We start from the raw sequence: 21,119 nt of genomic DNA on the forward strand, positions 1-21,119 counted from the left end.
TGCTTTTAGACCGAGGGAGCCGGCGTTGGTCCACAGACAGCTTTCCAGGTCATGTGGCCAGCATGACTAAACCACCTCTGGTTCAACGGACCACTGTGACGGAAGCCAGAGCGCATGGAAACGCCATTTACCTTCCCGCTGTAACAGTACCTATTTATCTACTTGAACTGGTGTGCTTTCAAACTGCTAGGTTGGCAGGAGCAGGGACAGAGCAACGGGAACTCACTCCGTCGTGGGGATTTGAACCGCCAACCTTCTGATCGGCAAGCTCAAGAGGCTCAGTGGTTTAAATCACAGCGCCACCCACGTCCTTTTCCTTTTACCTCTTGAGTGGAGAACATGAGAAATCCTTTCTGGACATTTAGTCCAACATCCTGTTCTCACAGTAGCCAATCGGATGCCTATAGGAAGCCTGCAAGCAAGGACTCGGTACAACAGCCCCTCTGTCCACTTGTGGCTCCCAGCAGCTAGCTTCAATTCATCCTACCCCCCCCCCCAACCCGGACCTCTTTTTCTGTATTGAATCTTTTACTTTCTTGGTTTATCTTGTATGTTCCACCTGTGTTCCACCCCTTTTCCCATATGAGCTTCCAAGGATTGACAATTTACGCACCAGTTCTATTTCCTTCCAGAACCTAAATAAAATGCTTGTGCACTTAATGTAAGGTGTACATATCCCAACCATTCAGCGTTTTATAAAGAAAATAACTCTGACAAATACTAGAGGACCATTTTTCCTTGCCTTCTGTGCCATCTTTTCATGGCATCTGAGCTTTTGGGATATGACTTACCAGGGTATGGCCATAAACGTGTTTAAAATACCCCAGAGGCTTAGTCACATAACCACACTGCTAGTGGCCAGATGCTGCTTTTCATTCAATCTGGATCGTGTAACTAAACAGGCAATCTGCGTATTTTGCACATCTATTCCATCTTTACTTATGGTACCCTGCAAATATCCTTATGTTGGGCAAGCCTTTTTGGTAATGTCCATCATCCAAGTTGATCTACAAAAAAATCACCAAAGCCCTACTCAGAGTAGACTCATTGAAATGGATGATCCTGAGTTACATTTATTGATTTTAATGGGTCTACTCTTGAGTAGGACTAGAATACAACTCCATCCCATGATAGTGTATTAAGCATAACTGTAAGAAGTCGGGGTGTCAAAGATGGACTCCTCCATTGTCTCCCGAGACAGACAGATGCCAGCAACAAGGAGTTTGGGGGCCACATGCTAATGGTGGGCAGGGCCAGGCGCAAAAGCAGGCAGAGAAATGAATGTGAGTCTTACTATCGTATAGTAGGCTAGTTCATATGAACATTTGTACAGTCTTCTCTGTCCTCCAGCTAGGTAAGCAAAAAGTAGGACCAGAGTTTTGGCGGCACATTCCTGCCAGGCCAAAAGGAGGGTACAAAACAGGGCTGGTATGGAGTGTGGTCTGGGGAGAGTTCCTGGGACCAGCTAGAGAAGCAGCCAGGAGGGCTGCATTTGGCTCCCTGGTTTGTGGTTCCCCACGGTTCCTCTAGGTGCGCTTCATGGCTGTAAGCTGGACTTGATTCCTTGGAGTTCCCTTCCTCAACAGAAAAAGTTTTGCTGTTTTCCTGCCATGAGGGAAAATGGAAAAAGACAATTGCAAAGTTTTATTTGTTTGTTTTTCTTTTTTAAAAAACATTTATTGAAAGTTCAAAAAGTACATAATTATATGTGCACTAAACATGGTGAGACATGTGTAGAAGGGAAAATAAAGAGGGGAGGGGGGAACCCCCAAACTATATTTTACAAGGTGGTTATTGTACTTTACCAGACGTTGATCTATTAGTATTCGTAAGAATGGATTCCAAATATCATTGAATTTGTCCATGGTAAATTGCAAAGTTAAAAGTTATGCTCATTTTGCAAAAAAGTGCACAGAAATTAAAGCTGCCTGAAACTTCATTAACTATTTTACCAAATACAGGTTGGTCTGTCACACACATGGCAAATATATTGGAGGTTTCTGGTACTATACATAAAGTACATAAGAAGTGCAACTGTGGGTGGAGAAGAATAAAGTTTGTTCTGCATTTCACTTCCTGGACTTTAAACATGCAGACTGGAATATAATTATCCTTCAGGTTTTACACTTGCTTTGCTATACAGGTGTTGGCTTTGAAAACAACAACAACCCAAATGTCAACTGTATTTTAAGATAAAATATGTCTGGAAATGTATATAGAGACAAAAATGAGCATTTTAAACTTTTATACAGATTTTGTTGTTGTTGTTTAATCAGATTAATGCAGAAATGGGACAAAACAGATTTATGAATGAATGTATCGTAACATTCATACCCCAACTTTTCTCCAAGGATCTCAAGGTAGCTTACATATTTCTCCCCCTCACAATAAACTCTGTTTGTTGGTTAGGTGGAGAGAGAGGGACTGGCCCAAATTCACTCAGCCAAGTTCATTGCTGAGTGGAGACTTGAACTCGGGTCTCCCAGATCCTAGCTCAGCAGTCTAACCATTGTAGCACAGTGGTGTAACAAGCGCCATCTCGGACCGTGACTGATCATCAAGAAATCGCTGCATCTTCAGACTAGCTTTTTAAAAAGAAAAGAAAAAGCAAAAAATCAGATCATGCCTCCATTTACAGCATTTACCTTAGCTATACATAAACACATGCAGGGGAAGGACAGGCAAGAGATAAGCAACCTTTGTTGCCTTCTTAATTGCACACATGCTGCATAGCTGAGGGAATTAAAGGGTAAAGGTCCTTAAGGAAGGAAACTCTTACTGGGATCAGCATTACGTAAGGGGAAAATACTGCACACGTTTTGGTCCTAAAGTTGTGGCAGGATCTTTATTTGGTGCTGAAACCCTCAAATCTGACCAGGAGCTCATTTGCAAAAGTCCTGGATTCTCTCTGGCACGCGTAGACTGTGTGTTTTGACAAGAATGAAGGAGATCTTTTTTGGACATGTTGGCAGCCCTCTGAAAAAGTGCCAGCTCTCCGTAACTAGCTGAGCAAGTCTGAACGCTCGCAAAGTGGTTTGGGGGTGCAAACTGCCACCTCCCCCTACTTGCCCATGGATGTTGTGGGTGAAAATGAGGCTCTTCAACAGTTCTTCGAAGGTAGGTGGCCAGCGGCTAAAGTAAAAGAACGTTTTGTCTGCGCTAAGGGAGTGTGTCGTATTTTCATTGCCTCTTCTGATAACTCCTTATTCATATACACCAAAAGACGACTTTTTGCAGGGCTATTCTCCCAATTTCATTTCCAAAGAGAGCACATGTATTGAGTGGGTGGGGCCATGTGAATGAGTAGAACAGAACATATTTTAATATATTTATATCCTGCCTTACCTCCCAGGAACTTGAGATTGATTCATTTATGATATTTATATATTATGCTTCATATTTGGACTACAGGGACTACAGAGTATATGAAGCATAAAATCAAATACAGTGCTAGCTCGGGTTAATAATTCGTTCTGGAGGTTTGTTCTTAACCTGAAATTGTTCTTAACCTGAGGTACCACTTTAGCTAATGGGGCCTCCCACTGCCACCATGCGATTTCTGTTCTCACCCTGAAGTAAAGTTCTTAACCCAAGGTACTGTTTTTGGGTTAGCGGAGTCTGTAACCTGAAGCGTCTGTAACACGAGGTACCACTGTAACTCAATACAGAGAAAATGTAAACAGACCTCAGAGCAGACATAAAGCCATTAAAATGGCTAATATTTTCGTGTTTTCCTGGTGCCTAAAGAATGGTAGTGTGGGTGCCAGGTAGTCTAGGTCTAGTGCCATGCATGACTACAACACAACAACCCTATGAGGAAGTTTAGGTTGAAAGATCACTGGCATGAGCCCATCCAGTAAACTTCATGGCTGAGTAGAGATTTGAACCTGAGGTTTTAACACACATGAATGTTCACCATACTGTATGCAGCTTCAACCTGTGATCTTATCCAGCACTGCATGCGTGTGGGGTTTTAATTTTAAAAATCGTAGTACGGACGTACCCTGGAAGTCGAACAGAATCCATTCCAGAAGTCCATTCGACTTCCGAAAAGTTTGGAAACCAAGGTGCGGCTTCCAATTGGTTCCCGCAGGTGTGCTGGAAACAATAGCGAAAGCTGGGCTGGACATTCAGCTTCCAAAAAAAATTAGAACATCAGAACACTCACTTCCCGTTTTCAATCGTTTGGGAGCTGGAACGTTCAACTTCCAAGGCGTTCGGGAGCCAAGGTACGACTGTACATTTAGAAATATTTAAATGAACAATGATAAGAGAATGAACTTCGTAGTCATCTTTTTCAGAAAACCCTAAAATCCTCTGGCAGCGACTTTACATGAATTTTAATCAAAACATCTTCCTGAAATCTAGCCACATATTCACATTAGCTACATCCTATATTTTCTAAGCTATAAATATATAAAGGATAATTCAGTTTGTTTTTTAGTATTGGACAGCTAATATATATATATATATGCTGCTTGTGGTTCTGTAGTCCCCTTCCCCCTTTGACATTATGATACTATTGTGCTTGGAATCTTTGAAGTCAGAATAATAATAATAATAATTTATTATTTATACCCTGCCCATCTGCTGGGTTTCCCAGCCACTCTGGGCGGCTCCCAACAGAATATTAAAAACAGAATAAAACATCAAACATTTAAAAACTTCCCTAAACAGGGCTGCCTTCAGATGTCTCCTAAAAGTCGGATAGTTGTTTATTTCCTTGACATCTGACGAGAGGGTGTTCCACAGGGCAGGCACCACAACCAAGAAGGCCCTCTACCTGGTTTCCTGTAACTTCGCTTCTCACAGTGAGGGAGCCGCCAGAAGGCCCTCGGCGCTGGACCTCAGTGTCTGGGCTGAACGATGAGGGTGGAGAATTATGTGGTCACTGAAAAAAATGAATATATAACAGCATTTTTCAGCCGAAAACCATAGCCCGAATTCTCCATGTTTAATCTTAAGGGCAAGATGTGCACAGAGCATTGGAGAATGCATTGGTGGATACACGGATGCTGGAAGAATTCATAGACAGTGACTTTGAATCCTTTGGAAGCCTGTAAGTATGAAAAGTACACTGTTTTCCTCATCATTTCCCTCCTCCACCAATTTCTTAAAATTGCACACAAATAATGGCAGGGATGACGTGCCATTCCTGAAACAGGGTGAAGATCCGTACTTTATTCAAAATAGTTTTTTCAAGGACAAATGACAAATGAATGGCTGCTAAACAGCAATGAGATTTATTTTATCCCTGCTCCTGTGTCTTCCACCCCACATTGTTCAAGAGAGCCCCATACCTTCTGAATAGGCTTGGGGCGGGGAGAGGTTGTAAGGGAAAGCAAGGAATGGGAAACTTTCCGCTGTGAACTTAGGACCTGAGCCAATATCTTCAACGTCTCAATTGATACTTAGAAATATCCTGTGGAATGGGAGGGAGAGAACAGCAAATGTGCCCCAAGCTTCTGTTTAATGGAGCCATGCCAATGCCGAGAAGGTGGCAATATTATCAGTTCTGGATTGTGCTGCTTCCTCTTCCATGTGAATGTGTGGTAAGACAAGTGTCAGCGGTCATTAGAATAGCAGACTCACTTTGGAAGGAGAAGGAAAGAGTACAAACGCTGCTATCATAATTTCCCAAGAATCAATTGCAGATCTCAATAACCACAGTTTCTCTTCAGTACAGTGGTACCTCAGGTTAAGTACTTAATTCGTTCTGGAGGTCTGTACTTAACCTGAAACTGTTCTTAACCTGAAGCACCACTTTAGCTTAATGGGGCCTCCTGCCGCCACGCCGCCAGAGCACGATTTGTGTTCTCATCCTGAAGCAAAGTTCTTAACCTGAAGCACTATTTCTGGGTTAGCGGAGTCTGTAACCTGAAGCATATGTAACCTGAGGTACCACTGTACTTGTTATAATGCCATCCGTGGGGGTTGGGCTAGCCCACACATTTATTGGGCCTATCAGGAATCCTCACAGTACAAGACTTTAATAGCTCACGTAACATGTAGATCTGCATTAAAAGCTATCCACATGGCCTTGGCATAGCTAACAAATAGGTTTGTGGGGGGTTTTGTAAACACATAGAAACTACATTTTTTTATTTATATTTTTTATTTATTTATAATTTTATTGTTTATTTAACATAATTGTTACAAAATATTGCAAATAAATATATATTTCAAATAAGCACATATACACGAAAGAAGGAACAAAAGAGAAAAAAAAGAAAGAAAAAAGAAAAGAAAAATAAAGAGAAAAAGAAGAAGAAAAGTTGGAAGATACATTTTTGTTATCTGTATAATGCCCCCCCTTTTTTTTTTTGCCCTGCCCCTCTCGACTCCAATTCTAGGCAAAACACGTTCCCAGACTCCCCGCCAGATTCAGGATCGGAGCCCTGCTCTCCACCACAGACCAAAGGTTGGTTGTGTGAGTCCTGATTGGTTGGCATTCTGGATTGGGTGTTCAGTGTTCATCTGAAGTGGTGGCGCTGGATGATGCAATGCTTCTCTCTCTCTCTCTCTCTCTCTCTCTCTCTCTCTCTCTCTCTCTCTCCACAGTCACGTATTATGACATTTCATACCCTACCGGGTTGCGACCTTCAGCATCTCTCCCTTCCGTAGGACCCACCAATAAGTTCCCTTGCAACTTTTTTGAGACTTCTTGTAAGACAAATGCTATCGGACAAGCGTGTGGTGCACACCATGACTTCAGTCTGAAGACAGGCAATGCGCCAACTCCCTGGAATAACTCCATGCCATCAAATAATCATGCTTTAAATTGCTCCCCGTTAAGACCCTCTCACAACCCCAGGTAATTTAAAATATATATTACTGTAACCAGTGCTTTTCCCCTCATGGGTTAGCAAGAAAAAGTGTGGAGAAAAAAATGACTCTGATTTAAATTTCACCTGCAAAAAGAAGAAAAGAATTCTGCTGCATCTTTTAGAGGCTCGTCATATTTTAGAGGCATTTCCTTCTGTAAGAAAGAGCTGCTGTCAGCAAATTCATGTTGTTAAGGCACACAAAATAAAATTTCAATCTCTCCACAAGGTGGCAGCATTTAAATGTTGAACAGCTTAGTCTTGTGCAAGTTTTACTCAGAAGTAAGTTACATTGTAAGGGACGTGGGTGGCATTGTGGGTTAAACCACAGAGCCTAGGACTTGCCGATCAGAAGGTTGGCAGTTCGAATCCCCGCAACAGGGTGAGCTCCCGTTGTTCAGTCTCTGCTCCTGCCAACCTAGCAGTTTGAAAGCACGTCAAAGTGCAAGTAGATAAATAGGTACCGCTCTGGCAGGAAGGTAAATGGTGTTTCCGTGCGCTGCTCTGGTTCGCCAGAAGTGGCTTAGTCATGCTAGCCACATGACCCGGAAGCTGTCTGCAGACATACACTAGGTCCCTTGGCCACTAAAGCGAGATGAGCGCTGCAACTCCAGAGTTGCGGCTGGACCTAACGGTCAGGGGTCCCTTTACCTTTACCTAAGTTACATTGTGTTCAGTCGAATTTAGGATTGCATTTGTCACATGATCCTTCTTTGAAACATTGCATTGCATTAACATTTTAATCAATCGGTATCAACGTTCATGTTCCTTCTAGTCTTTCCTTGGTATCTAAAAAGAGAAAGCACTCTGAGATGTTGGAGGACCCTCTAGAATTTCAAACATGGTCTGGCAATGTTGGACAAAGTAAGTGGAAATGTATATTTTGTGGATAGGGGTGGGGATCATCCTTCAGCGCAGATATGTCCACCTCCATACACCTGAGACTTTAAAGTAATATAATAGTGGGGTTGGAAGATGGAAAGCATGAAACTAAAAACACCCAGCCTTGAGGCAAGATCTGTCTATCTACCTATCAAACTGATCACTGACATTCCTCAGGGACCTGTATGAGGAGGCTTGGACTTAGTTATTTCCTTAATTTTGTTTTTTGGTTTGCTGTGTTCTGTGGGCTGGAGATCAATGCAACTCACATGTCTCATGTGTAATGCCAATGAATTTGCACCAGGAGGGGAGCGGTCATTGATCCAATGTGCCAATCAGTCCACCCCCTGCCTCTGCACCACTGCTGTTTGAACGGAAAGACCTGGACACCTCGGATGGCATTCAGCTCAGTAGTTCTGCCAGTGCAAGCACTTTTGACTGGGCAGCAGAACTTCCCCTCCCTCTCCTCTCACCACTAACCCTGTGCACTCCCTAAATCTGCTCTGGAGGGTTGGGAGGAAAGCCAGGACATCTTTTAGGAATGTGTGGGGAGTACACAGGGAAAGGAACTTCAGTTGTACAGCCAAAAGTGCTTGTTCTTGCACAATTGTTTAGGGGGGTGCTGCGCTCCGCATGCAATTGCACACACAATGTATCATCTTCTTTGGCCCCAAGATTCTGCAATTCTAATCCTGTAAACTGCTATCCAAGAACAACAAGCAAGAGATGGTACAGGAGCGTCTCAATGGCTCAAGATGCCATCACCATCATTTATTGTTTAGATGCCTCCCATCTGACTGGGTTGCCCCAGCCACTCTGGGCGGCTCGCAGCAAAATATTAAAAACACAATAAAATATGAACCATTAAAAACTTCCCTGAGCAGGGCTGCCTTCAGACTTCTTCTAAAAGTCAAATATTTTATCTGTTTGACATCTGAAGGGAGCACATTCCACAGGGCAGGCGCCACTACCAAGAAGGCCCTCTGCCTGGCTCCCTGTAGCTTCACGTCTCGTAGTGAGGGAACTGCCAGAAGGCCCTCAGAGCTGGACAATGGGCTGGACAATGCGGGTGGAGATGCTCCTTCGGGTATACAGGGCCAAGGCATGCTTCTTCTAGCCTGGCAGAATCCCAGAAACAACAATATGACAGATCATCTGATGGTCTGATCTCCTTCCAGTGACTGTAAAGGATTCTTCTCCTGACATGCAAGAGTATGACAGTGGTGTGCAGAACATAGCGTCTGTTGAAAAATCCTATCCGTCCCTCGCCTGGCAACCATATCGGATATCTCCCTGGAGCAGTTTGTTCAACCATAATTATGAAAAGCTGTAAGTGCTTATCACATTCCATCCTTTTTTCATTGTGATGCTCAGATTGGAAAGAAATAGACACCACAGGCTTCTCTTGAGGAAAAGACTGAATTGATGTTTGAACTACAAATTTAAATGGGTTTGATGATGATGATGATAAATTTATTCATACCCCACCCATCTGGCTGGGATTCCGCAGCCACTCTGAGTGGCTCCCAAAAGATTAAAAACAGAATAAAACATCATGACTGGGATGTTAGGTTGTAGGTTGCCTTGTCCCAAGTCAGAACACAGTCCGTCTGGCTCATACGGTTTCTGCTGACTGGCAGAAGCTCTCCTGGGTTTCAGACACTGGAGTTACCCCCAGCCCCACTTAAGAGAGGTGAGACCTGGGACCTTGCTACACAGGAGGCACTCTTGGGGAGTGCACACAGCTGGGGAGGGAAGGATTAAGGGGAACTAATGGATGCTGGGTGTCCATGCCAGACACGCAGATGACATCAGGAAGGCCAAGCCGGTGGCTCACCCTGTTAAACTGTTCAGCTTGACTGTGTGTCCACTTGGTGAGCCACCTTCAAGATGGCATTTCTAATTTCTGCCCTCATTTCCGACATGGACACCCTGTGTCCGTTAGTTCCAGGCATTCAGCATGGAGGCTGCCTCTGAATATTGTTTGTTGGGGAGGAACAGATGAGGAGAGCTATTGCCTTCATGCTTCCTTGTGGACTTCCTAGAAGCATCTGCAGAAAGCAGGATGCTGGCCGAAACGAACCTCTGGTATGATCCAGCAATGCAGCTCTTCTTATTCTTTGAAAATAAGAGACATTTTTCACCTGAAACCGATTGGTGGCTTGAGCTGCATTTTTAGTATTGTGTAAATCAAGTAAATAAATAGGCACCGCTCCGGCGGGAAGATAAACAGCGTTTCCGTGTGCTGCTCTGGTTTGCCAGAAGCGGCTTAGTCATGCTGGCCACATGACCCGGAAGCTGTACGCCGGCTCCCTCGGCCAATAAAGCGAGATGAGCGCCGCAACCCCAGAGTCAGCCACGACTGGACCTAATGGTCAGGGGTACCTACGTTTAAATCAGGGGTAATAAGCACCCGGGGGTTTGCTGGGGTCATAAAAACAAGGCACCATGGCATCTCTCTGATGCTCTTGCATCCTGTTAGAAATCAAGTGACTGTCAATGTAGTTATGGTTAAGTGTTACTGCTTAAAACTTAATATAGTCTTACTTTATGAATACATTATTTTACTTCTTGGAAATGTGCAGTAGTCCAAAGTCATTCATATCTATGAACACCTTATTTTATTTCTTGGAAATGCACAATTGTTAGAACCATTTCTTGCTTTATCATCTTTTTAGAAGTAGTCCCATAATATGAGCAGGGATATGAGACTGGGCTGGGGTGGAGGTGTCCACAATACAAAAGAGAAGTAGTGAATATCTTCTCAGTCTATATATTTTTTTGTCTCCATTGTCCAAAACTGGGCATATCTATTCTTTCACCAGCAGGGTAATATTGGGACTACCAAATGTTTACTCTTCAATGTAGAAGAAATATTTAAAAATACAGAGAAAGCCTGATTTTCAGACATTTGTATCTTTGAAACTTGATATCCTCTTTATTACATGCTTTACAAATCCAGAAGTGAGTGGACATTATTTATGAGCCGGTTCTCTTCTCTGCCGTAGATTAAAATCTCATGAAGAAAGTGACAGGTCTCAAAAGGGACCATTTGCTCTTTCTTCACCATCCCGAGAGACCATAAAGTTGAAATAAATCTTTTCCAAAAGTCTATACATTCTAACCTCTAATGGCCAAGTGAAAGGAGGAATCCCAAAGAGCTACCTTTCATTTGCTGGGAGGAAAGTGAGTTTCCACAGTACCATGTGACAAGGGATCATTGTTCAGCCTTCCTTTAATGAACAAAGTGACTCTATATAATGGAGACTTTGAGTCTTGGGCTGTAGCTTTCAAGTGATGTATTACAGAGATGCAGACAGAGAGGCACAATTGTCCTAGATAGCTAATTCACTGCTTCTTTCTAGAAGGCCTCTGAGACCTTTGCTCCATACACGATAGCAGAAAAGAAGGGTCTCACATTTGGTAGAAACACACGTTTAAACAGCACATGATAGCAGCCATCCTCATAGTGACTCTGCATAGTGATCACCTCCTAATCCATGTTGCACAGTATATTTATTAGGACCAAAACAAAATGTCACAAAATAGGATGTAGGTTTAATGCTCTCCAGAATTCTTCTCCAGGCTGAGATGTAAAACAAAGCCGTGGACTGGGATGGAGGCTGAGGAGGGAAACAAATAAGCAAATGAGGAACAAAAATGGGCTTGATGTTGTTGCTGTCTCAAGATAGGAGACTGTAGACTTGGTTGGATATGTCCCTGCTAGAGCCTGCTGCAAGTCTCAGGTTATGCCTATGATTTTAGGACAAAGAAGCAATTTGGAAACCCCAGGGGCATCAGTTTTCCAGATCTGTTGCTAGCATTAAGTGAAACAGACACGAGGAAGTAGAAAGAAACATACTTATATTAACTAAACAGGAGATCAGTTGAAGTGGGTGTTAATCTTCGTGAGACTACAAATGTAGGAAATTTTTTATTACCCAGAAAAATTCTACTGGATAATACTGCAGGAGGTTGAAACAATCTTCCATGTATTTTTTTACTGTCATTTACATCAGGGGGTTTGATGGCACACAATATATCCTCCATCTTAAAGAGTATACTTAAAGAGTATCTTCCTTGAGGGTGCTACTACATTTATTAATGAGCAGCTGCAAAACATCAGCATGTCTCTTAGACCTGATGTGGCTGTTAGTTCTTAGTTAGGCATTTTTTAAAATAAATGTTTTTTTTTTGCTGAGGCTGTGCTTTTGCATTTCATATTTGTATTTTGACTTATTGGTTGGTTGACTGTCATAAATATCTGACTGGATGTTTTAAAATGAGGGTTACATGAGAAAAATGAGTAGCCTTTTTGCTCACTGCGTCAGAGAGGCATTGTGAGCAACAGTGCTCCTCTCTGCTTCCTGTCAACCCTGGAAGGAGCCAATCACTCTCTTAAAAAGGAAGTACTTGAGGTGTTTAAGTATCTCTACCTATTTCCTGTACGGCATTAAAAGCCAATTTAAGAATCCATTATTACTTCAAAGATCCCCCTCCAAAAAGACATGAATAATTTGTTACTGGAGTATCCACATCTATGATATTGTCTGAGTGACGTGACTTGCTGAAATATTATTCCACTTACAGATTCCTCTTGTGTGTGTGTTTTTTTCCAGCCCAGATGTGGGATATTACATTGTTACAAACAAAGGATTTAATTTTTCAACAGCAGATAGTGCTTTTGTTTGTCAGAAGAAAAACCATTTCCAGATCACAGTCTACATTCGAGTGGTTGGACACCCAAAATTCGTCAAAACCCATTTGGGGCTGAAGCCAGTAGAAACGTTTTACTTGAAAACTTTTGGTATTAAGGCAAGTGTGTTTTCTTTCTTTCTTTCTTTCTTTCTTTCTTTCTTTCTTTCTTTCTCATTTTCATTATTAATTTATTTCAGATACTTCTATGCTACCTTTTAGGGCAGGTATGGGGAAGCAAATACAGCCCTCCAAACCCTTGGGACTCTTCCCAGCCTCCCCCCCCTCACTTGCCCTGCTTCACACCTTCCTTGAATGTTTTTGTGTGGCTGGAATATGCCCTTGAACTCTGATCCTCACTCTTGCTTGCCTGGATGGAGGTCAGGTATTTTCCCAGATAAGTTTAATGTACAGAAACCTTCTGGTATTAAAAAAAAAAAAGAGAGAGAGAGAGAGAGAGAGAGAGAGAGAGAGAGTCTCAAACCTCCTTTGCTTGTTATTCCATATTTAGATGGAAGCTCCCAATCAAGTAATCATCATTGAGCAATCTCAACCTGATCGAAGCAAAAAACCTTTCCACCCTGTTCAGTAAGTAAAAACAAACATACAAAGCACAAAACACCAAAACCCACACATTATTATTATTATTATTATTATTAGTAGTACCCTTCCCATCGGACTGGGTTGCCCCAGTCACTCTTAGCGGCTTCCTACAAATATAAAAGCATAATAAAACACTGTACTTAACAAGTAAGTATATGTATCCATTCAGTTATTCATTGGACATATCCCACTCTTCTGTTTAGAAATATCACAGTGGCTCCTTTTGATTTCCAGTCTAGGCACCTTTCCATTCCAGACACCCACCCACCCAGCCACCCCTGCCTAAAAAGGGCAGGTCAAGTGGAGAACTGCTCAGACCCATGTTTTCTAGGCATGGCACAAGGGGAAGTGTGGACACCCTAACTATTCATTTGCTAAAGCCACTAAACTGTTTAAGCTGTGCACTACTGAGTCAGAAAACTTTTTTACTAACTCTAAATTTAGTAAAGGTAAGGTAAAGGTAAAGGACCACTGGATGGTTAAGTCTCTAACCCAGAAATAGTACCTCAGGTTAAGAACTTTGCTTCAGGATGAGAACAGAAATTGTGCTCTGGCAGCAGGAGGCCCCATTAGCTAAAGTGGTGCTTCAGGTTAAGAACAGTTTCAGGTTAAGAACAGACCTCTGGAACGAATTAAGCACTTAACCCGAGGTACTATTGTATTCTTAAATTTAGCGTCTTCAGGTGCTGCCTGTCTGCATTTGTCAATAATCCATGGATTGTGGCAGTACTACCCTTAGAATTAGGAAGTGTGAGTATAAATGAGCTCCATCCTTTTACTTTTCCATAGAACAACTTTCCTTAGGGCAACTTCCTCCCTGTGGGTAGGCTGAGATCCTGCATGCACAGCCTGGGGACCAAATTAGATGTGACATCATTCATCACAATTAGTAACTGCATAAGTGATTTTTTAAAAGTGGATACTATGGGTGTTCCTCAGGCCCAATCTGGGTTGGGACTTCAGTAGGCATTGAAGACCCCCTTCCACCATTGCAATCTGCCAGGGTCCAAACTGGACTCACCAGACCCACTGTTTAGTTTAGCAAGCCATTCATGCAATTGCTAATCTTGGGGATGCTGTCATGTTTAGTTGGGCTCTTTTGCAGTTGATGCTTGTTGAGCAGCTCCAGCCCTGTTTCCATGTTCCTCTGCCTACATCATTGTTTTGCTGATGAGAAGGCCAAAGACATATCTTTTTCCTGGGAGGTGTTATGTATTCAGTGGTCTGTGTTTGCCTGAGCTTGAGTCTGGACTAAGGATTCTGAGCTCTTGTGTTCTGATTCAATACATGATGTCCAATCACACAGAACATTTCAGGATTTGGGCCTCTGCCATTGGCCCTTGAATTCTGAGTCGTGATTCGCAGCTTGGAAGTTTAGACAGCCAATCATGTTGGGAGTGGGAGTGGCCCAGGCTTTCAGGAATGTGTATAAGCAGTTGCTTTGCCCCTGTTTCCCAGTTATGTAGTTAAATAAAGGTTCTTGCTGTTATCACTGCGTCTTGCATCATGGGAACCCACCTACACTTCAGGAGTATTTGAGGTGAGGGATATGTCATTTGGGAGATGGAAAGCACCAGGGAAGGAATCCAAAACTGTTGAGATCTGGGAGCATCTGGCTGTAAGAAGATTCAGCAGAGCATTAGCCAAAAATGAGTCTTCACAAGTTGTCTTGCCAATTATCTGTCAATAATCTGGTGATACCACACAATATACATCTTTTCACAAATGTAAAAAGGTGAATACTTGAGAGAGGCAATTAAATTGGGGTGCAGGAAGTGGGGAGCAAAGTCACCTATTATCACTGCCACCTCAAATTAGGGGTTGCTCTCTTTGAAGTGCATGTGTGTTACAAGTTATTAAAAAAAATTCTGTGCACTACATAGATGTCTGTTAAGGACTGAGAGTTTAACTTATTAGGCACCTTGTGGAAAATTTGCTGTGAATTAACAGTTAAACTGATATCTGTGTGCTTTCCCCCTTTTGTGCTATAGAGTTGATCTGCCAGGAGACCAGGTGACCAAAGTAACCTTGGCACGATTGCACTTTAGTGAAACAACAGCCAATAATATGAGGAAGAAAGGAAAACCTAACCCTGACCAAAGGTATTGCATTTGACAGCAAGCATTTCACACATTTCACCATGTGATTATGTTTTAAGGCTCATTACTCTTCAGCTCCTCTGTTATCTCACTTTTTTTCTGGTCCATGAAAATCTCTCATACAGATTTGTGTGTGTGTGTGTGTGTGTGTGTGTGTGTGTATACACACTTCTCAGTCGTCCCATTCAATGCACAAGGGTTTATGCCCAGGTAAGCCTTTGCACATGTAGTCCCACTGTTCAGAACAGCGAATATCTATTGTCTAATCAATGTATACGGCATGTGCAACCTTACAGCACAATCCTAAACATGTCTACTTAAAGCAAATTCCATTGAAATAATGGGCCTTACTCCGAGGTAAGTGGATTTAGGATTGCAACCTTAGTGTATGTATTGTTATAAGTTTGTGGGGTGCCTGGTGTCTCCTTCTAATCCTGGACCCCACTTCTAATTCCGGGGTGCCTGAATTTAGCATGTTAAAATATAAGTCATGTTAAAACATTAGCCAGGCTGGCTTCCTGATGAAGTCATTGCCTGGAGAGATGAACCATTAAAAGAGCACAAGGGAGGCCATTAGCAGAGAGTCTCTGGCCCTGGTGGCAAATGGTGAAAGCCCCTCTCTGAGGTGGGAGATAATTAACAGAGACAAAAGGCCAGAGTTTCAGGAAGGTGGGGGACAGAATGCAGTGGAAAAATAGGTAAGCAAACAGGAAAAGGTGCCAGTTTCGCAAGCTGGACAGGGGAGGAGCATGAGGTAGGCTGTCTGTTTCATTCTGCAGAGAAGGTCAGACACAATGTTTGGGGGTCTCTTGGAATCCGAGGCTACAGCAGTAGAAGGACAGGACCCTGTTGGGTTCTGAATGCTCTGCACTCTCACTATCTAGGCTCATGTTGTTGTTGTTTAGTTTAGTCATTTAGTCGTGTCCGACTCTTTGTGACCCCATGGACCAGAGCACACCAGGCACTCCTGTCTTCCACTGCCTGGGTTGTACATATGTGTAAATAAACCATATATCATATAGACATTGCAATCTCTGTTGTGCCTCATTGTCCAAACAGAAACACAGACTCTGGTAAGGACACAAGACCCTGGACTCTCACACCGCTCAGAGATTGGGGTGGAGTGTCACAGTATGTTTACTCAAAAGTAAATCCCAGCTTCAGGTGTGGGATCCCCTGGGGGCTGGAGAGAGAGAGAGAGAGAGAGAGAGAAACTTTGTCAGGCAAGCTCTTAAGCATGTCTACTCAGAAGTAAGTGCCATTGACTCAATAGCATTGACTTCCAGATAAGTGGGTTTCGGCTTGCAACCTTACTCAAAGGGAAATCCCAACTTTGGGTGTGGTTTGGACAGCATTAGCATCCTTGTGATGTAAGTCTTGGACAGAGTACAGGAAGCTTCTCTGTTTTTGAGGCGCACACCCCTTTGTTTCCGGAGTTCTTGGCCAGTTCTGTGATTTTTTTAATGCTTGAAATGATTTTCTAATTTAAAAAACAACATTCTGTTTAGGTACTTCATGTTAGTTGCTGGGTTGTACGCCGTCAGTCAAGACCAGCCTTATTTGGTGGCTGCTCATGTTTCGGAAAGGATCATTGTCAGGGTAGGTCCAGTGCCGGATACGTCCCTCTGTGTTTTGTTACTGCTCTTCACCTCAGCTGCGCAGTATTACTATTGAGATTTATGGGGTGGCTTTGCTGCTGCAGTAATGGTTTCGCACTCTTTGCCCCACCTCTTCCTCCCTTCCCCCACCTTTGTGCTTGCAATGGGAAGCATGTCTTATCTTCCATTTTATTCCTGTGAAAGTTGGGATGCTAAAAAGTCCTTGCAATTGCAAGGGGCTGCCAAGTGGATCCAGCGCTTGGAACTGGAATGGTCTCATAGCCTGGGCTAACTCACATGACGTTTGTGAGAATAAAAGTGGGATAACCCATGTTTACTATTTCGATCACCACGAAAGCGTGGGTTGCAAATGTTCATTCAAAAGTTGGCATTTTAAAAATCTGTTTGTAAAAAAATATATTATATACCGCTGCATTCTAGAAATACATCACATCCGTTTGCAACTATATAAAATCATGCAGTAAAATCATTTTTTTAAAAAAATTAAAAACAAACTAAAAGCAAAACAATTAAAAACAAGCATCCAAAAATTCCACGACTGCCATGTAAACAAAAGCTCTTTTCAGGCCTTTTTGGTTTGCATCCAAGGAGAGGCACAAGACCACATATCTCAGCCTGACCCCTTTACCAACCCACCACGACCTTCCTGCGTTGATTGGGATGGTCTGAGAGGGAATTCTAACGGCACACAGCTGATCTTGTTTCCATCCCCCATCTCCAGATTGTGCCACTCAATGTGGGAAGGTCAGGGTGGAGGGGGCTGGCGTGTCATGCAGAGTCCTGCCACCCCAGATACAAATTAAGAATGCCTGAAGAGGAATAAAATCGTAATAAGATTTCATGCATCTGAAATCTCTGCTTAACTTGGTATGTGCAGCAAAGAGAGAAGCTCTGCTCTGCTTTTCCTGCAATACTGGGAAAACTCAGCCATCTACTCACCGAGTTGTGGTTAACAGGCATATCAGATCATGCTCTAATTGTGAGGTGCTTGGCTCCACATACTTACAGATGGCAGAGAACGGTTAAAAAGAAAGAAAGCTTCCCCCGGTGCTGTTTTGCTTGGATACAAATGGGAATCCTTGAATTCCCATTTGTCTGTTCTTTTTTAAAATAAACGCTAATAAATCACTAGAATCTCAGCTTCGTCGTATTTTGAACACCTGCCCTAATTTTGCATTCTCATCCCACTTCCCTGAATGGTAAGATGTTCCAGTCAAATGTTATAGTGTTTACAGCACAATCCTAGGCATGTCTACTCAGAATTACATCCGGCTGAGTTGAGTGAAATTTATTGCCAGGTGACAGAGCAATCCTAATAACAGGAAGCGGGCATAATTTAGGCCAGTGTAATATATGCTCTTACCCTTGTTCCAAGCTTCCTTCAGGACCCTCTGGCAAGGGATTATGGCTGGCTGGGTGGGCCTGAGTTCTGAGGACATGACTGAGCTGAACAGGGTTGGGAATAGGTGCAAGTCTCTTCTCATACCTTCCGGTACACCAAAGACAAAAACCAGGACGCCATCTTCTGGGATGCCATCTTTTTCTTGTGAAAGGATGGCGGCCATTTTGGACGCCATGACCTTGTGCTATTTCTCACCGCGATTATCCCCTCTGAAAGTGCTTTTCTGGGCACAGCACCCAAAGACGTGTGTTTGGGGGAGCTGCACAATATTGTGGCCCAGTAAAGCTGCTTTTTAAAGGGGGAAATTGCCTGAGATCATGGCACCCAAAATGGCCACCATCCTCTTCAGAGGAAAAAATGGGATGTCCCAGGTTTTTGGGGACACTTGCCCTGTCCTGCTCAGGCCATGCCCCAGAACACCCCTTTGGGGGATTTATGCCATTGCAGATTCTTTTCTTGTTATCTAGCCAGATTTGTCTAATATCAGTTGTGCACTTTTGAAAGTCACTTTGCTTTAGTAGATGCTCCCAATCCCATCCTCCATCCTGCCCCCTTCCCTCTCTGATAAGATTCAGTGAGGTGATTTTGGACCAGATGTTTGCTTCAGGTCTTCCCTTCCTTGCCCCCTGTTGCATCTTTAAAGTATTTCAACACACACCGACTCCTTTTGGGTGAGGTTGTTTTTACCCAGCTGTTAATTTTGCTGTGTCACAAAGAAGCATGAGGGTGCATTTCTCTGGAAGGATTTTGCATGGTACTAATCCCCCCCCCTTTAGAAAACGAGTTCTGTGTTTGTACGCTACTGACCTGAAAATGTTTTCAGGCCTCTAACCCTGGACAGTTTGAGAATGACAGCGATACGCTCTGGCAGCGAGGACATGTTCCTGAAACCGCCGTTTGCCACGGTCGAGTGGGAATTAACACAGACGCACCAGATGAAGCCCTGGTTGTCTGTGGAAACATGAAAGTTATGGGAGCAGTCATGCATCCATCTGACAGGCGAGCCAAACAGAATATCCAGGAGGTGAGTGAGACAGGGAAGTAATTTCCCAACACAGCAGCGCATGTTCGCATGGAGACGGCGACTGAGAGGCAGGCATTGCGTTGCGAAGAATCCAGATGTTTCATAGCTTTTGCCTCATAGCTTAAAAAACTAGCAGGGTGCCAGAAGGGATGTGGAGGAAGGAAAAAATAAGAAGCTGCCTTATACGGCATAAAAGTATTTTGTCCATCTAGGCCAGTATTGCCAACTCAGGCTGGCAGTAGTTATATGGGGAAGGGGTTGTCCCCATCATTTCCATTAAGTGGGAAGTGAGGAACATAAGAAGCGGCCTTATACGGAGTCAGACTATTGGTCCATCTCACTCAGTATTGTCTACACTGACTGGCAGCGACACTCCAGGGTTTAAGGCCGGAATCTCCCCCAGCCCACCTGGAGATGCTGGTCATTGAACTATTTTTAAAGGAACCTATCCTGACTACGTTTTGAAGTCTGTACAGTCGCACCTTAGTTCTCAAATGGAATCCATTCCAGAAGTCCGTTTTACTTCCAAAAACGTTAGAAATCTAAGGCGCGGCTTCTGATTGGCTGCAGGAGCTTCCTGCACTCACTCGGAAACCGCATTGGACGTTCGGCTTCCAAAAAATGTTCGCAAACCAGAACACTCACTTCTGGGTTTGCGGCATTCGGGAACCAAAACATTTGAGTCACCAAGCGTTTGAGAACCAAGGTATGACTGTATCTGGGTTACATCCAGTGGTGGTTTTGCACTAGTGGAAAGCACTTCTGTACTTGTACAAAACATGGCACTCAATTTTCAACAACCTGTCCTATTAGTTTAAGCCCCCTGTGATCCTCAGAAAGCTACTCCTGAGGGTTGAGGAAGCCTCTGGAATGGCATGGGATATAGCACAGATTATTTCAGTAGGTAAGCTGAAATTGGCAAAAATGGGGTACCCCACCTTGTGGAAACCCTCTCCCTAGGGCTCCCCCCCCCAGGTGGGTGCCATTGCCATTATAAGAGAACGAGGGAGGTGTTTGTGGTGAGTTCCTGCACCTCTTTTTCTAGATAAATAGCACTGCCTCTCCCTTTGCCTCAAAATACGAATTGGAATATGGGGGCATTAAAGCTGCTTAATAACAACTAGGCATATTAACTGCAGCCACCTCAGACTTCAGAAGCATGTGCACATGAAAGCCCTTTGACATGACTTGACTGTGTTAAATATTTGAACACGCTAAGCCTTGTCTTTGGTCAATTAGGTTGATACGCATGAGCAGCTGAGAAGAATAACACAGATGCGGCTGGTTGAATACGACTACAAGCCCGAGTTTGCATCTGTTATGGGGATTAACCAGATCCACGAAACAGGTATTCCATCAAATCATCTGTTGTTTTCAGGTCTTCAGGCATAATAATATTGAATACACCCCAGCATCATCTTCCTTTATAATATTGCAATGTTTGCCTTGGCATTCAAACGTAACACAGTAATCCAATTAATGAATGTATCAATTGCATTGTATTGTGTTTTTTAGACTGCCCTTCAATCACATCGCCAGGGCAATGGGCAAAAGAACGAAACACCTAAAATGCAAATGCGAACACAACAGCAAACCTTTACACAAGGCCCCAAGTTCAGAAAAGTGTCTCGAAAGTTGGGGGAAATAAAAAGGGAGTTGCCTAGCACAGGAAACACCTCATAGTAGGTACCTGGTCAACCTTTTTAGAGGGGGCGCTCCAAAATTGGGGTGCCTCTGTCTTTCAGTAAATAATAAGGTACAAAATGTGCAGGTGGGCCAAGGGTCTGAACTGGGAGGAATAGTCCCCTGGGTTATACCAGGGACTACATACAGGCATTGCACCTAGACAAGTGGAATCTGCAACAAAATATTGCAGTGTGGAATGCTTCTGTTCGGTATTCAAATCAATAAGCCATGTTCTTTTTTCAGGATACTCCATTCCGTTTGGAGGGAGGTCCTCCCTGTTTTCCA

The 21,119-nt window shown here is 43.3% G+C and overlaps 1 protein-coding gene across 4 annotated transcripts in view; it reads left to right on the plus strand.

The window, feature by feature from the left end:
* Window positions 1-2,740: 2,740 nt before the first annotated feature.
* The window catches only part of MYRFL (myelin regulatory factor like), a 35,314-nt gene continuing 16,935 nt past the window's right edge, over window positions 2,741-21,119 (plus strand). Inside the window, exons 1-12 of one of the 4 annotated variants that reach the window (XR_014224212.1) lie at window positions 2,741-3,117; window positions 4,966-5,059; window positions 6,354-6,421; window positions 6,562-6,814; window positions 7,600-7,688; window positions 8,885-9,035; window positions 12,326-12,521; window positions 12,913-12,989; window positions 14,996-15,106; window positions 16,612-16,702; window positions 18,948-19,148; window positions 20,388-20,496. Coding sequence is in view for 3 of the 4 variants with exons in the window: in XM_082241096.1 (XP_082097222.1) it covers window positions 3,072-3,117; window positions 4,966-5,059; window positions 6,354-6,421; window positions 6,562-6,814; window positions 7,600-7,688; window positions 8,885-9,035; window positions 12,326-12,521; window positions 12,913-12,989; window positions 14,996-15,106; window positions 16,612-16,702; window positions 18,948-19,148; window positions 20,388-20,496 (1,486 nt within the window). In the remaining variant the exon portion in view is untranslated. The remainder of the gene's footprint in view (window positions 3,118-4,965; window positions 5,060-6,353; window positions 6,422-6,561; window positions 6,815-7,599; window positions 7,689-8,884; window positions 9,036-12,325; window positions 12,522-12,912; window positions 12,990-14,995; window positions 15,107-16,611; window positions 16,703-18,947; window positions 19,149-20,387; window positions 20,497-21,119) is intronic. The other 3 variants (XM_082241096.1, XM_082241094.1, XM_082241095.1) reach the window with 3 other exon arrangements.

The sequence above is a fragment of the Podarcis vaucheri genome (genome assembly GCF_965113315.1).
Source record: "Podarcis vaucheri genome assembly, chromosome: 10".
NCBI lineage: Eukaryota > Metazoa > Chordata > Lepidosauria > Squamata > Lacertidae > Podarcis > Podarcis vaucheri.